Source organism: Puma concolor, chromosome A3 (genome assembly GCF_028749965.1).
Source record: "Puma concolor isolate L17-30 chromosome A3, mPumCon1.1.hap2, whole genome shotgun sequence".
Classification (NCBI taxonomy): Eukaryota; Metazoa; Chordata; class Mammalia; order Carnivora; family Felidae; genus Puma; species Puma concolor.
In genome coordinates, this window is record NC_141669.1 from 92,912,636 (window position 1) to 92,928,954 (window position 16,319).

Below are 16,319 nucleotides of genomic sequence, written 5' to 3' on the forward strand. Positions count from 1 at the left end.
TGATCTGCATAGTGTCAGGCCTGTGAATTTTGTTGAGACTTACTTTGTGATACACAATTGATCAATTCTGGAAATGTTTCATATGCACTTGAAAAGAGCATGTATGCATGATCAGTGTGTAAGTGATGTTCAGTGTAAGTCAAAAAGGACAAGTTGGTACATCTCTATAGGAACTTTAGAACATGGCTGATGTACTATGCCCGCTGAGTTTTATCAGCCCCTGTGGGGTGTGTTTTGTATCCTCTCGCTATGATGGTGGATTTGATTATCTCCCCTTTTTATTCTTTCTGTTTGTGCTTTGGGTATTCTGAGACAGGTGCCTACATATTTAGAGTTGTTACATATTCCTAGTAGATAAACATTTCCATCAGTAAACTGGCCACCTTTATTTCAAGTGCTGTCTCTTGTCTTAGGGCTTATGGAATCTTAGTACTGTTATACTGACATTTTTTTGGTTAGCGTTGACATAGTATACTTTAATCCATTCTCATTTTTCCAAAATCTCTGTGTTCATGTTTAGAAGTGTTTCCTTTTTGTTTTGCCTTCTTGTACTTTTCCAGCAGTCAACAAACTTTTAATTAAGGTTTCCAGTGCATATACATCATCCTAGTCGCATTGATTCCTGTTCCAATTTAGTGTTATTTTCATGTATACTAATTCTATATGTATTTAACAATATTCAATACAATATTATTTCTTACAGTCAATATATCACCTACATTTATTTACATATTGTTCCTTTTGAGTGTTCTTCCTTTCTTCCTGCCATACTATTTTTCCATCTGGACTTGTTTTTCCTTGTTCCCAGAGAATTCCCTCCAGTGTTTATTTTAGACCAATTTTACTGGCAACAACTACACTCCATTTTGCTTGTTTAAAATAACTTGATTTTGTATACATTTTTGAGAGGGGTTTTTGCTGGCTGAGGGATTCTAGGTCCATAATTAATTTCCTCCAGCAGTTAGCACGTGCATGGCATCTTCTGACATTTCGTTGTTTCCTGAGCTCAGCTGAAAGCCCAATAATGGTTTGTTTGAAAATAAGAGATATTTTTACCTCTGGCTGATTTTAAGATTTTTTCTCCTTAAATTTGACTTTGAACTCTTTTATTCTCAGTTATGGGTTTCTTTTATTATACCCTGCTTGGGTTTATGACATTGCTTAAATCAATGGCTTGATGTCTTTGGTCAGTTCTAGAGAACTCAAGCTTTATATTTTTTTCTTTTTTTAATGTAATTTGGCTGTATATGTATTCAGTATAATACAAGTTGGCTAACATACAGTGTATACAGTGTGCTCTTGGTTTTGGGGGTAGTTTCCCGTGATTCATCTCTTACATACAACACCCAGTGCTCATCCCAACAACTACCCTCCTCAATGTCCATCACCCATTTTCCCCTCTCCCTTGCCACCCCCCATCAGCCCCCAGTTTGTTCTCTGTATTTAAGAGTCTGTTATGGTTTGCTTCCCTCTGTCTCTGTAACTATTTTTCCCCTTCCCTTCCCCCATGTCTTCTGTTAAGTTTCTCAAGTTCCACATATAAGTGAAAACATGATATTTTTCTCCGACTGACATTTCACTTAGCATAATACCTTCCAGTTTCATCCACCTTATGGCAAATGGCAGGATTTCAATCTTTCTTATTTCCAAGTAGTATTTCATTGTATATATAAACCACATCTTTATCCATTCATCAGTTGGTGGATACTTAGGGTCTTTCCATAATTTGGCTATTGTTGAAAGCACTGTTATAAATATTGGGTACGTGTGCCCCTATGAATCAGCAATATTGCTTCTGTCCCATGGTCTGTTTCTTCCTCTATGAGGGAGATCTCACCTTGCCTTTCTCATGCTTCCCATCTTGTATCTGCTCAAGTCTGCCTCCCTGCTGTCTAACTCTCATGTAGCTGCTCTGAATCTGAGGTTAACCTGCCTATTGCATTATTCATTTCCATTACTATATTTTTCAGTTCTAGAACTTTCCTTTTATTCTTTTTTGGTAGCTTCTACTTCTTTGCTGGTACTACCCATCTTTCTCCCCTGAACCTATTCATCTTGGACACATTAAAGCCCCATATCTGATAACTACACTGTCTAGGTATATTTTCAGTTTTGTTTCTATTATTGAATTTTGCTCTTGATTTACCCACCAAGTCTTGTCTTTTTTATGATTGCTTTTGACTGAGTGATTGACATTCTGTGTTTTAAACATGTGGAACTAATTGAGGCTTTGCATGATTTGGAAAATATTTTACCTTGATCTGACAGCAATGCATACGATGTAACCATAGGACAGGTCTACATAAAATATAGATAGACAGTTTCAGAGATAATAGATGTCATTATCTAAAGAGTAAATCCTGAAAGTGGATATGACCAGGAGACTGGAGAGGAAGGAGAGGTCATACCAGCTTTATGAGCACGCTGGGAAGACATAGGGCAGATGCTGAGGAATGGCACCTGTGTCTAGGGCAGTTGGAGACAGAGGTGAGGTGCTCAGCCTAACAAATATGATGCTTCAGGACATTGATTTGTTGGTTTTGATTCGCTGATGCTATTCCTGGGCTGACAATGTAGCTTCCTAAGAGAGGACAGGAAAGCTTATAAACAGCAGCAGTTTCTGTGGTATATGATTTTGCTTTGACAATAATATTTGGAAAGCATCACAAAAAGGAGATAACAAATGACTAGTTACATGTATTTCTGAGCCTTTGTTTCTTTGGTAATGTCTATGGATCTTTGCATTTGGAAATCAAAGAGTTAACATGGGTAAAAAGAACTAGATTCAATCTGTGAGCTCAGTTTAGGAAAAGCACAGTAGAGAATCATGAGACTAGCTGCCAGGGCCCTGGCAGGGAAATGGGGAAGGGTGCTGGTGGTGAGAGTTAACAGAGATCATCTCATTAAATTTCATGACATCAACCTTGCAGGGAACATCGTTCCCCTATTTCTCTTTCACCTCCTCCCTTTTCACTTTGAAGCTTCCCCAGAGAATTCAGTGCTGAGATTTTGGTTTAAGCCCCCATTTCAGAAGGGGTCTCACAGATATATTCCAAAGACCTCTGCTCCTTCAAACCAGTAAATCCCATAAAACATTCTGGGTTTGTGGAAATAGAGAATTTCTGAAATGCATGTCAATGTTTCTATATGGGTGGTTATATTGTAACTTTCAAGTATATTTTTACTCCCTACTGATTTTGGGACAATGAATGACTGGGCTGGATCTGGAGAGGTCTCTCTAAGACACATTGACACAGGACAAGCTGCTCCTGGTGCTGACTCACCTTGGATAATGCTGTATCATTCAAAAGTTACTAATGTGTGCTCATCAAAAGCAATGGTGGCAGGCACATTTACCCACCTTGCCAAAGACTCTTGCACAAACCATGACCTGTGAACATGAGTTGAGTGAATGGGGCCATGTTTTTAATTCTATATTCTATGAAAGCATGAACCAGAGGAAAGACATAGGTCACAAACAAAATACACTAGCTACATTTCACACATTTCTAAATATTTCAGTTCCTTAGATAACTATTTTCCAACTGTGGCCACAGTGCCAATCACCTGGAGACTGTATGTATTTCTGATTTTGGTTCACAAAGATTCTTCTTTAGTAGAGAGGGTGGGTATGGCCTGATCTCTAGGAAATTTGTAAAATTAAAGGGGTTTGTAAAATTAAGGGGTTTTCATGGATCAGAAGACACAACAGACATAGTGAGAAAGAACAGGACACTAGGCCTTCCTCAGGTGAAGCCACAATTCCTCAGAACCTGAGAACTCTCAAGCAAGGATGGGTAGTAGTGACCTATTATCTGTTGGCCACACAGACTTACCCTTGTAAGTTTGTGTATGTCCCTACCAAGGTGTGGGAGAGGTCACAAACTTTATACACAGATGTGTCAAAGAACCAAAGCTGAACCAGACCACTATTTTTGTGCTATACCCAATGGAACTGTCCAAAATTGTCTTGGAAAATTCTGTCACATCATCCCTATGACCATTTCATAAAAATAGATGGGCCAGGAAACAGGCAGACTTTCAACAAGGAGCCACTCAAATCAGAGTCCTTAGAAACCCAGGAAGAAGGAAGAAAGATGCTCAGCCCCTCCATTCTGAAGTATTCCTCCAAGCAGTATTGTTACTGCCTCTCTGTCCCAGTCATTCCCCCAGGTGCTCCCACACTCTCTTTACTCTGCCCCTCCAGGCCATCCCCATGAGTATCTCAGAAGACAGACTTACTCATCAGGTTGGGTGTCTGTAACCACAGTGGCTGTCCCAGGAGTAGTGATTGGCATTGACAGCCACGGAGGTCAGCCTGTGCTGGGAGGGGGTTACAGGCCTGAGGGAGCAGGTGAGACATAGAGACTGGAGCTATTGTGTTCTGAGATATCATCAGAGGCTTTGGAGAAGATCTAATTATGTGTCAGTGAGGCTTATGTGCAGATGCCCTGATGGGTGTCCAAGAAGGGCAAAGCCTTTTGTCAGCTTCATTCACCCACCTCCAATCCCTGTGATGAGATATGGCCCCTCTTCAGAAGGACCACCCTATTGTGAGCCTTCCCTCAGAGCTGAAATAAAGAAGATACAGGTGGATGTTCCCTCACAAAATTGTCTGCATTCCTTTTGAGTGGAATAGATGAGGGGCTGGAGAGATTGGAGAATGAGTGAATAAATGGATACATGGATAGATGGATGGATGGATGGATGGATGGATGGACGGATGGATGGTTCTATTAATGGATGAATGAATGAATATACCAACCAACCAGTGGGGGCCCTGAAAGAACCACGAGGGTAGCCTCCCATGAGTTGGGGAGTCTGATTGACTCAACACTGTGCACCAACAGCCAATGTAAGAATAATAAGGATGATCAATTCTGTACTTCTTGTCACAGCAGCAACATTTATAAAATAAAAATGATTCAGGAAAGTGCAAAACTGACAGGGACCCAAAAAGTGCTCTGAGATGCTTTTAATTCTCCTGGTGCTGAACAGACCTGGGAATACATACAGACTGACTGTTGCTCTCTGGAGGAAAAGGATCTTTTGTATGAGGAGCCAGGGACCCCTTCCCAGCCTATTTCTGCACACAGGTGCTGTTCAGGAGGGAGAACTGGGAAAGCCATGGTCTGATATCCACAACAAAGGTGCAATCCACCTAAAAAAAAGTAATTATGAGATTAGAACAGTTTCACACATGGAGAACATTTAGCATGAAGGACTGAATAGGAGTTCAAGGTGCATGAAAAACTACAAAAGATGAAAAACAAAAACAAACAGTGACTTGGGGTAGGATTTGAGGAGCTTAAGATTCCACCAGAATGATGGGTAGGGGTTGCTTAATCTGCACATGTGGAACAAGGGTTCCTGAGAGGGCATGTGGTGGGACCATTACTTGCCCTTTCAGAGTCTTGTCAGTGCAGCTTATGCTGCCTTAAGCACCTGCCCCCGCCCCCCTGAGTTCTTAGGGAGCCAGCAGACTGCCCAGGAGGTGGTCCATCTAGTGCTGCCAACACTCAGCAGCAGCTGCAAACCTACCCTGAAAGGATGCTACCCCCAAGTCTGGGATGGGAGTACCGAGATAAGCACCCATCCTGGCTGAGCATCATCCTGACTGAGGCTCATGCCTGGGGTCCAAGTTTCCTGAATAAGATCAGCTCATAGATGATAACACAAGAAGGCTACTATACAGGCCAGAGGTAAGTACAGGGCTCAGCTCGCTGCCCTTCTAGGAGCAGCTCTTGTCTGCCTGGAATGACCACATCCCCCTTCAATGGGAAGCCCTGGGACCTGGGGAGAGAGGAGCCAGACTCTCATTCTGGCCCATGACCATCCTGACAATTTCCCTAAGCCTCCTCCCATCAACCCTCCTTTATGTGAATGTTCATCATATTCTCAAACCTTTTTCTCCCTCGGGCCTTCTTGTAAGGGACAGTTTTCCAGGTCTTCATCCTGTTTTGAGCAAATGGTTTGGCCCAACTCCAACTCCATTAAATATATCAAAGTAAACTGCTGTTAAGAACAAATTGTAGAAACTGCAGTGAAATACTTTGCATTAATGAGAAAAACAGAAAACCATAAGGAAAACAGGCAAAAACTGTGAATGTGCATATGTAAATGAATAAGGACATATGTATGTGTAATGACTCTTATTTTTCTAATTTTAATTGATTTTTTATTTCACCTTTTCCTCTTCATTTTCCCTTTTTTCTTATAAGAAGATGTCCATATGTACATGCACTAGAATCTTCCCTGTAGCACTCTTCCTGATGACCTGTAGCTTTTAGTCACATTCACAGCACCATGAATGCACAGGATGGAAGACTGCACAGCAAGAAGCCTGCATGGTCTGCAGCAACACTGACAGCACCACCCATCTCTCATTGGACACCTACACAGCATCAGCCGGACACAATGTGAGCACACCAGTGAGTCCTTCTCTGGACAGTAGGATAACAGGTGTGTTAGTCCACTGATCAGCCATCAGAGCTTGCCATTCCTTTTGGGACAGCATCTAGATGGGGACATAGAGGGTCCTGGGGGCTGGGAATGCTCTGCCTCTCTTCATGTGGGAACTGGCTATACAGAAAGGCTCTTCTTGCTAATGTTCATTAAGGTGGATATTTACAAAGCAGTGTTGTTCCATGTGTTTGTTAGGCTTCTATCAGGAATTATTAAAAGTTATTATTTTATTTTGTTAAATAGAAATAAATCCACAAAAGCACAAGAAGAACTCAAACAGGAGCACCTGGTTGGCTCAGTCAGTTAAGTGTCCAACTTCGGCTCAGGTCATGATCTCCCACTTCATGGGTTTGAGCCCTGTGTTGGGCTCTGTGCTGACAGTTCAGAGCCTGGAGCTTGCTTGGGATTCTGTATCTCTGTCTCACTCTCTGCCTCCCACCCCCACTTGTGCTCTCTCTCTCTCTCTCTCTCCCCCTGTCTCTCTCTCTCAAAAATAAACATTAAAATTTTTAAGTAAAAAAAAAAGAGAGGAAGAACTCAAACATAGAAATGTAGTCAGAATTCACCATAAGGAGAAATCTGCCTCTCAGTGGACTGATTTGGAATTGTCTAGAAAGCTGACTTCATTTGAAACTCAGTTCTTACAGCTGACACATGATACCCACTCATACCTAGACATGTACCATCAACATGACACACACCACCAACACACACACACACACACACACACACACACACTCATGCACCACCAGCCCCACTTGCATGTTCACCAGACCCTGAGCTGGGACAGGGCACAGGGGCTGAAGCAGCAACTGTGGTCTCTATGTCCAAGGAGCTCCTGCAGCCTCCAGGTGTCCAGGGCTGGCTACTGTCTAAGGAAGAGGCGGAGGGTAAGGAAATGGGAAAGACTGAAGGAATCTGGTGGGCTGTGTGCATGGGCTGTCTAAGGAATGTGGTGAAGAGGTGAGACCCTCTCCATCAGAGCCCTGCTGGCATGGTAGGCTATCCTGGCTCAGGACAGTTCATGCAGGGACCAGAATCTGGGCATGGACAGAATGAGTTCTGGACAGCAGTATGTATTCTGTCCAAAGAAAGCACAAAATGGTAAGAATAAACAGCAGTGGGAAAGGTTTTCCCAACAGAGACTAATGACACGTTTCTATCAGACCCAACCTCTTTCCCATTTTTAAGGCTCTATAACACAAGACCTTCTTCTGCCTGGGCTGTTTCAGGAATCCTAAATTCCAGATCTATTCGTGTCTTCTCCAAACCTGCTGTGTCTTTTCAGTTGATAGAGTCACTGCACACCCATGTGTTCTGGAAAAACACCCAGGGTCTGTCCTTGAGCCTCTTTCACACCCTCATACCAGTGCACTCCACATCAACCTCCAACAGATACACAAGCCAACACTTCTTCCATTTCCCAGTGATCACTGCATCCCAGTGGCTGTGGAGCCTCTGAGAGAGCCCCTTCCATGGGTCTCCAGAACTCCAAGGATAACATCCCAAGTCTTCACCTGGGGCCCTGAAGGTGTCCCTAGTCCCACTTCCCACTGCACTCCTGCCTCTCTGCACCTCTTTCATAGCAAATCCAGTCCCTGGAATTTCAGGCCATCCCCAGGGACACTTGTTGCTTGTTCCTCTAGGGTCCTCTCCACAGCTGCCTGCCCTCCTTATCCCCACCCTCCATGTGACTGGGTCCTTCCAGGAGTACCCATCATTTAGATGCCTTCCCTGAACACTCCCCATACCTCTCACCTCCCCTCAGCCCTGGGCCCCCACACGTGCAGCTCTTGCCCCAGCTTTCCACTATTTCACTTATGAACTTGGGGGCCGTTGGCCTGACCTCACCAGCATAACAGTCCCATGAGAACACATCCCTGCCTGTCGTCTCTGCCATCTCCCACCCAGGCTTGGACCCACAGTGCTTTTTACAGGAGCCTCACAGCTCAACTGTTGTCATGCCTTTCCTTCTCAGGATTTTGTTTCCCATCTACCGCTTTTCTTAGCATTTCTTGTTTGTTTGTCCCACTCTAGCTTCTCTCAGCTGCTTTATCAGCCCCTGTTCTTCCCTCTTTCACTCCACAGCTGGATCTCTGTCTTCAGTACTTGCTTTCTGCTCACCTCTTTCCTTCTCCCCTTTGTTATTCAGGGGCCTCACTCATGAGGAAAACAAATTGGAAACCTGGAACACTTCTAATGAGAACTTGTGGTTTTTTACCAATATTTGCCAAATTAAAATGATGATACAACAGACAAAAACAGATCTGGGCATTTAGGAATGCTCTTCCCTGTGGATCCAGGACTCACCCCTCCTAAGTGTGGTCTCTAGGTGAATATGGAGCCACAGGGAGGGAGGATACACCACTTACCTTGCGCTGGCTTCGCCGTACCCACAGTAACTTGTATGCATACTCATCTAGATAGACTTGGTTGAAATGGAACACTGCAAACTCCACACACAGGGCAAAGTGATTTGCTCTCCTACTAATGTCCACAAAGTCAGAACTACAGACATGAGACACCAGTGTAATGAGCCCCAGAAGCAAAGGTGCCTTCAGGAGCATGCTGTCTGGTGTCAGCCCTGGAGGCCAGCAGCACACAGATGGCAGGGTAACAGCTGGTGTGGGCCCACCCTCTGCAGCTCTGCATCCCACACAGCTCTACCCCAAGGAGTCCCTGGCCGTTGGCCAGTGCTCTGTCCAGCTCCTCCCCTTCACTCCCTGCCTTGTCCCTCCCATCTTTACAAACAGAAGGCAGAGCAGAAGCTCTCAATCTCCACCCCTTTGTTCCATAAGCCTTGGACACAGGGACACACAAGAAAGATGCTCTGTTTGCAGGGCTACATCCCCCTGCCCCAGCCCAGCCCAAATAGGCCCTGATGGGGGTCTTGAAGCCACCTCTCTTCCTCTCATGGCAGTGTATCCTACAACTGGCAAGTCACAGGAACACTTAGGAACACTGGTAGGCCCTGAGTCCTGGGGATTTGAGGTAAAAGCCAGGTCTACCTCTGACCATGGCTGCTGCCTATTACCCCTGGGGGCATCAGGAGGGTACAGGGAAGGGCCACCACTGGGGCTGGGGTACCATCCTTTCCATCACCTCTGGCACCTACTGACCTACTTGCCATGAGGTCTGACTGTACTTGGCAGTGGGGAGAGAGATTTCTAATGTCCTGGGATGGGTGGAGAGAATGCCCAGGACAAGGGGGGTATACTAGACCAGAGCAGGTCTCTGCTGGATGGCAGCCATGGACATGGGTCAGGAGCTGGGAAGGGCAGACCTGGCTCAGCCCCAGCCCACATGCATTTCCACACAGCTCTGAAACTTTGACATCCCATGGCTTTTGCCATGCCATTGTTGTCAGGCTTATCGCAGAGGAGAGGTACTATGGTACTTGCCTGACTTCATACAAAGCAATGGGAGTGAGCAGACAGGGAAAGTACAACATGCTGCCCACATGTATGAGGACACTATGCAAGGGAAGGATTTTTCCACTTGGGCATGGAGTAAATAGACACAAACATATTGATGATGATCCCAGAAAGGGTACGGGGCCAAGGCCACAGCTGTGGGGACAGGCCATAAGTACACACTGGGGCTACTCCCAGGAAGAGATGGGAGTGTGGCCAAAATTACAGACACTCTTGTGAACACCTTCCCTTTTGCACATCAGTATATGGCTGGAGGTATGGGGATCTAAGGACAATCATCACAAGGGCTCTAAAACCTACCTCCAAGTATGTCTGAGTCTGTTTCCTCCCCCGAGGAGCTCAGGGCCCCGACACTGGTTCTTCCTCACTACTCCTGGCAGCAGGATGACTAGAGTGGCCAGTGTAACTTTTTGAGAACTGCAGGATTTATAACAAGGCCCCTTTACATTACTAACGTGGGTTGTCACTGCCTCACTTCTAGAACTCTCTTAATGGGGTTCAGGGATTTCATGAGGCCTGTGAATGGACAGCTGTTGGATGTATTGACCCTTTCTATCAATTTATTTCTTCTTTTCTTTGACTATGCTTTTTTGTGATAACTTCCTCGCATTCTTGAGAGAGAGACTATGATCGTCAGTCATCCTAGCGTCCATCTTCAGCATGTGCCTGTCTGAACCATTGCTTTCCTTGAAGCTGAACCCCAGCATCACCATACATACTTGTCACATCATAAGTTTTAATCATTTCCTTTGATAATATACCCTAATCAAAACTGAGATTACTTCTCCAGCCCATGTGTTATTTAAAGGTGGATTACTGACTCAATAACCGTTTTGCTCCTTAATTTCAATCTTAACACCACTGCAGCCAGAGAAATTATTCCATATAATATCAATTCTTTCAAATTCGTTGAGATTTGCTTTATGGATCAGAATATGTTCAATTTGGATCAGTATTCTATTAGCTGAAGAATATATGTTGTTAGTTGGTGGTGAATGTTCTATATAATTGTTAAAATAACACCAAAATATGGTGTTTGTCAAAATAACACCAAAGGGAAGCACAGAGTAAGGCATGGTAAATCACAGTTCAGCAAGGGACCATGGGAGAAGTTGAAATAGATGACTGTCACTCACAGGTCCTGGGGGAGGCACTCAGCAAGATGAAGCGGCCACATGGGGAGGTCAAGGCACAATACAGATGGAGCCAAAAGATCTGGAGCGCATGGCTTTAGTGGGTAGAATGCTTTGGGGTTCTTAGGATAGGGCCAGATTGGTCAATTCAACTCTTAAGAGCAGGGTCCTGGTAAACCTCATAAGGGTCTTATGTAATGGCACACAAAGGGGAGGCTCTGGAGGCAGGGGAGACTGTTGCTCACAAGGGCTATACGGGAAGTCACTTCCGGTACTTCCATTTGCTTTTGACTCTAGGGCACATGCTTGTGCTTATATGAAATGTTAGTGTCACTTTTAGGAACCCTCAGTCTCCTTGGCCACACAAAGTGGATGCCAAGGCAGCAGTACTCTGGAATAGTTTAGCTAAACTCTGAACAATAATAAAAAATCAATGTATTCTTAAATTTTTGTATATATTTTCTGATTTTTACCTGGTGGGGTCTGTCAGTTATTGGATCAGGGTTTGATTGTTCTTCTAGACCTGGGTGTGGCTTTACCAATCTGGAGGCCATAAGAAGAGGTGGCCCAAGGATACAACTGTTGTAACTTTCATATTCAAGCAAAGCTGTGACCTTCAGTTCTCAAACGGCTGTTTCTAGTCCCATACTTTTTGAGAGCTACAGGAGGCCACAGTCAGAATCACAAACCTGCACTCACACCTTTGTGTCCAATAGGAAGCTCATTAGAATCATCAGTGCAAGGCTTATTTTTTTTTTGTTTATTTATTTATTTATTTATTTATTTATTTTTAAGAGAGAGAGACAGACAGACAGAGACAGAGAGAGAGGGAGACAAAATCCAAAGAAGTCTCCTTTGGACATCACGAAAGTTCATGTCAACACAGAGCCCAATGCAGGGCTTGAACTCATGAACCATGAGATTATAACCTGAGCCAAAGTTGGATGCTTAATCATTTGAGCCACCCAGGTGCCCCTGTGCAGGGTTTAAAATAACCCAGTGGCTGGGTCTGCTGGGAGACATGGCACTAATACAGGGACATTTGCAAAGCCCCCAGGTGCACATAAGGTGTATCTGAGCTCAAAGCACAGCATAATTGAAAAGAACAAGATTCCAGGCCTTCCCAGTGTGAAATGGGAACAAAGGTAAAGGTGTTCACCTATGAGGGGCACCTGTGAGCAGCACCAATTAGTGCTCAGAGAGGCTTTGACTGTCTTAGCCAGCACAGCCCCTGAGCAATGAATGGCTAGACCACTATGAACCTGAGTGATGTCAAGCCAAAGTCAGGTATTATGCTGGCTGTGCTGACCACACCTTGTTTGTTTATATTTGCCCCTATCATATTGTGGGGAGATGCCAGAAATTCTATACACAGGTTGGTCAAAGGACCAAACCTGACTCAGACCACCATCTTTATACTGTGCCCAGTGAAGCTGCCCAGAGTGCTTATAGCCTCATCTTGGGAATACATCAGCAAGAAAGGGACAGACTTTCAACCGCAGTTAAATTAGACCCCCTAAAAATCTAAAAGTGGGTAGGATAATCCCTAACCCCTCCATTCTGAAGGATTCCTCCAAGTGTCATTGCCACTGCCTCTCTGTCCCAGTCATGCCCCCAGGTGCTCCCACACTCTCTCCACTCTAGCCCTTCAGGGCTACTCCCCACGAGGATCCCAGAAGACATACTCATCAGTCTAGGTGTCCATCACCACATGCCTGTTCCAGGGGTAGTGATTGGTATTGGCAGCCTTTAAATCCAGTATGGGCTGTGAGGGGGGGGTACAAATATATCAGAGAATAGGTGGAACATGGTGACTGAGGTGTCATGTTCTGAACTGTCCTCAGAGGCTCTGAAGAAAACCTACTTGAAAAGCCTCAGGGGGCTCATGTTCAGATGTCCTGATTGGTGTCCATGGAGGACAAAGCCTTTAGTTAGCTTCACTCACTCACCTCCTATCCCTGTAATGAGATATGGCCCCTCTTCGGAAGGACCACCCCGTTGTGAGCCTTCCCCCAGAGCTGAAATAAAAAAGATACAGGTGGATGTTCCCTCACAAAATTGTCTGCATTCTTTGTGAGTGGAATAGATGAGAGCATGGAGAGATTGGAGAATGAATGAAAGAATGGATGGATGGATGGATGGTTATATTAATGGATGAATGAATGAATAAATATACCAACCAACCAGTGGGGGCCCTGAAAGAACCACGAGGGTAGCCTCCCATGAGTTGGAGAGTCTGATTGACTCAACACTGTGCACCAACAGTCAATGTAAGAATAATAAGGATGATCAATTCTGTACTTCTTGTCACAGCAGCAACATTTATAAAATAAAAATGATTCAGGAAAGTGCAAAACTGACAGGGACCTAAAAAGTGCTCTGAGATGCCTTTAATTCTCCTGGTGCTGAACAGACCTGGGACTACATACAGACTGTTGCTCTCTGGAGGAAAAGGATCTTTTGTATGAGGAGCCAGGGGCCCCTTCCCAGCCTATTTCTGCACACAGGTGCTGTTCAGGAGGGAGAACTGGGAAAGACATGGTCTGGCATCCACAACAAAGGTGCAGTCTACCTGGGGAAAAAAAGTAATTATGAGATTAGAACAGAGATTAATACATGGAAAACAATGAACAGCAAAAACAAACAGTGACCTGGGGTAGGATTTGAGGAGCTCAAGACTCCACCAAAATGATGGGTAGGGGTTGCTTAATCTTCACATGTGGAACAAGGGTTCCTGAGAGGGCACGTGGTGGGACCATTACTTGTCCTTCAGGGGTCCTACCAGTGCGTGTGACATGGCCTAAACACCATCCCCCACACACACATACGTGAGTTCTGAGGGATCCAGCACACTACCCAGGAAGTGGTCCAGCTGGACACCCAATATTCAGCAGCAGCTGCAAACCTACCCTGAGGGGAAGCTACCTCTAAGGCTGAGATGCAAGACTGAGACACATCCTTCAAGCCCAGGGGAATAGAGGAGAAGGTGGGATGACCAAACAAACCAAACAGTCCTCCAAAACCAAAATACAGTAGCAAGAGAAAAGCTAGGACCACAGAGAGTGAAGAGTGTCTGCCTGAACCTGAGGTCTCAGGAAGCATCCAGGCTGGGCTCTTGGGGTGGACTCCATCCTGGGAGGAAGGTCATATGGGTGTCTGCAGAGGATCTCTGGTGGACCAGCCAGGTGAGCACAGGGCTCAGCTTCACTGCTCTGCTGGAAGCATCTCTGTCTGCTTAGTGTGACCAACTTTCCTTCCCGGGGATTGGAGGAGGGGTGCCCTGGAACCTGGGGGAAGAGGGGACAAAATGCTCATTCTGGCCCAGGATCATCCCTGACAACCACCCAAGCTTACTTTCATAGACCCTCTCTAATATTATTTTTAATTTTATTCTCAAACCTTTTTCTCTCCTGGACCTTCTTGCAAGGGGCAGTTGTTTATGTCTTCATCCTGCTTTTTACAAATTGTGCGGTGCAACTTCAGCTCCATTAAAAATATTATTGTCCACCTCTGTCAAGAAGAAATTATAAAACAACTTCTAAATATTTGCTTTCCATGAATGAATAAAAGACAGAGAATCAAGTAGAAAAGTGGGCAAAAGATGAAAATATGTGTATAAATAGGATATATAAATCCTCTGTAATTTCTCTGTAAGCATATAATCAACAGAAAAGTGTCCCTATATGAACCTAAAGCATGCACTAGAATCTTCCCTGCGGCACTCTTCCTGATGATCTGTAACTACTAGCCATGTTCACAGTGCCATGAATGCACAGATTGGAAAGCTGCACAGCAAGGAGCCTGCATGGTCTCCAGCTACAGTGACAGCACCACCCATCTCTCATTGGACACCTGCACAGCATCAGCCAGACACAAGGCGAGCACACCAGTGAGTCCTTCTCTGGACAGTAGGATAACAGCTGTTATCCACTGATCAGCCATCAGAGCTGGCCATTCCTTTCAGAGCAGGAGGGAAGGACATAGGAGGTCCTGGGGGCTGGGAATGCTCTGCCTCACTTCATGTGGGAGTTGGCCGTACAAAAGGGTACTTCTTGCTAATGTTCATCAAGGTGGATATTTACAAAGCAGTGTGGTTCCATGTGTTTGTTAGGCTTCTATCAGAAGTTATTAAAAGTTATTATTTCTTTTTTATTATTTCAATTCAAGTTAGTTAACATAGTGTAGTCTTGGCTTCAGGAGTAGTCCCATATGCCTTATATATGACAATGAGTGCTCATCTGAAAAAGTGCCCTCCTTAATGCCTATCACCCATTTAACCCATCCCCAACCTACCTCCCCTCCATCAACCCTCAATTTGTTCTCTATATTTAAAAGTCTCTTATAGTTTGTCTCCTCCTCTGTTTTTGTCTTATTTTTCCTTCCCTTCCCCTATGTTCATCTGTTGAGTTTCTCAAATTCCACATGAGTGAAATTATATGATATCTGTCTTTCTCTGACTGACTTATTTCACTTGGCATAATACCCTCTAGTTCCATCCACACTTAAAATAAAAGTTATTATTTCATCTTGTTAAATAGAAGTCCGTGAAAACTCAAGAACTCAAACATAGAAATGTAGCCAGAAATCACCATAGTAAGGAACCTGCCTCTCACTAGACTGACCTGTAATTGTCTAGATAGCTGACTTCATTTGGGACTCAGTTCCTAGAGCTGACACATGATACCCACTCATGCTCCAACACACACCAAAAACACACTCACATACACATACCCATGCACCCCCAACCCCACTTGCATGGTCACCAGACCCTGAGCTAGGACAGGGCACAGGCACTGGGAGAGCAAGTGAAACACCTGTGCCCAAGGAGCTCCTATGACCTCCAGGTGTCCAGGGCTGGCTGGTGTCCAAGGAAGAGGGAGAGGGTCAAAAAACAGGAAGACTGAGTGAAGCTGGTGGGCTCTGTGCACAGAAGGGGCTATACCTCATCTCTTCAGGAGTATGATTTAGAGGTGAGACACCACCCCCCTTCAGAGTTCTGCTCGCATGGTGCCTGGCTCATGGCAGTTCGTGGGGACCAGAATCTGGGAATGGACAGAATGACAGCTACCTACCTTTTGCTGGGCCCACCCAGCAACCTGTATGAGTGCTCTTTCCTATTGTCTTCATTGAAAAGAGCCAAAGCAAACTCCACAGATGCCACAAAATAACCATGGTGCTTACTAATGTCTACAAATTCTCTTTTAATGGTCCAGACATGAGCACCCAGCACAATGAGCCTCAGAAGCAGAGGCATCTTCAGGAACATTCTGTCCTTTGTCAGCACCAA

At 44.8% G+C, this 16,319-nt stretch overlaps 2 protein-coding genes across 3 annotated transcripts; both read right to left on the reverse strand.

Annotated features, from left to right (window-relative positions):
- Window positions 1-4,960: 4,960 nt before the first annotated feature.
- LOC112869604 (putative cystatin-15) lies at window positions 4,961-9,133 on the reverse strand. Of its 2 annotated transcripts, none has more exons than XM_086699845.1 (3): window positions 8,838-9,133; window positions 5,905-6,012; window positions 4,961-5,161 (listed from the first exon to the last, which is right to left on the reverse strand). In XM_086699845.1, the coding sequence occupies exons 1-3, from the start codon at window positions 9,030-9,032 to the stop codon at window positions 5,081-5,083; spliced, it is 384 nt and encodes a 127-aa protein (XP_086555971.1). In that variant the 5' UTR covers window positions 9,033-9,133; the 3' UTR covers window positions 4,961-5,080. The 2 variants fall into 2 exon arrangements, with proteins under 2 accessions (XP_086555971.1, XP_025788530.2); XM_025932745.2 differs by having other exon boundaries at window positions 5,905-6,015; window positions 8,838-9,119.
- Window positions 9,134-13,407: 4,274 nt separating this feature from the next.
- On the reverse strand, window positions 13,408-16,298 carry LOC147582601 (putative cystatin-16). Its single transcript, XM_086699846.1, is given in 3 exon segments — window positions 13,408-13,604; window positions 14,432-14,542; window positions 16,101-16,298. Coding segments are annotated over 3 exon segments (390 nt in total). The 3' UTR covers window positions 13,408-13,523.
- Window positions 16,299-16,319: the final 21 nt, after the last annotated feature.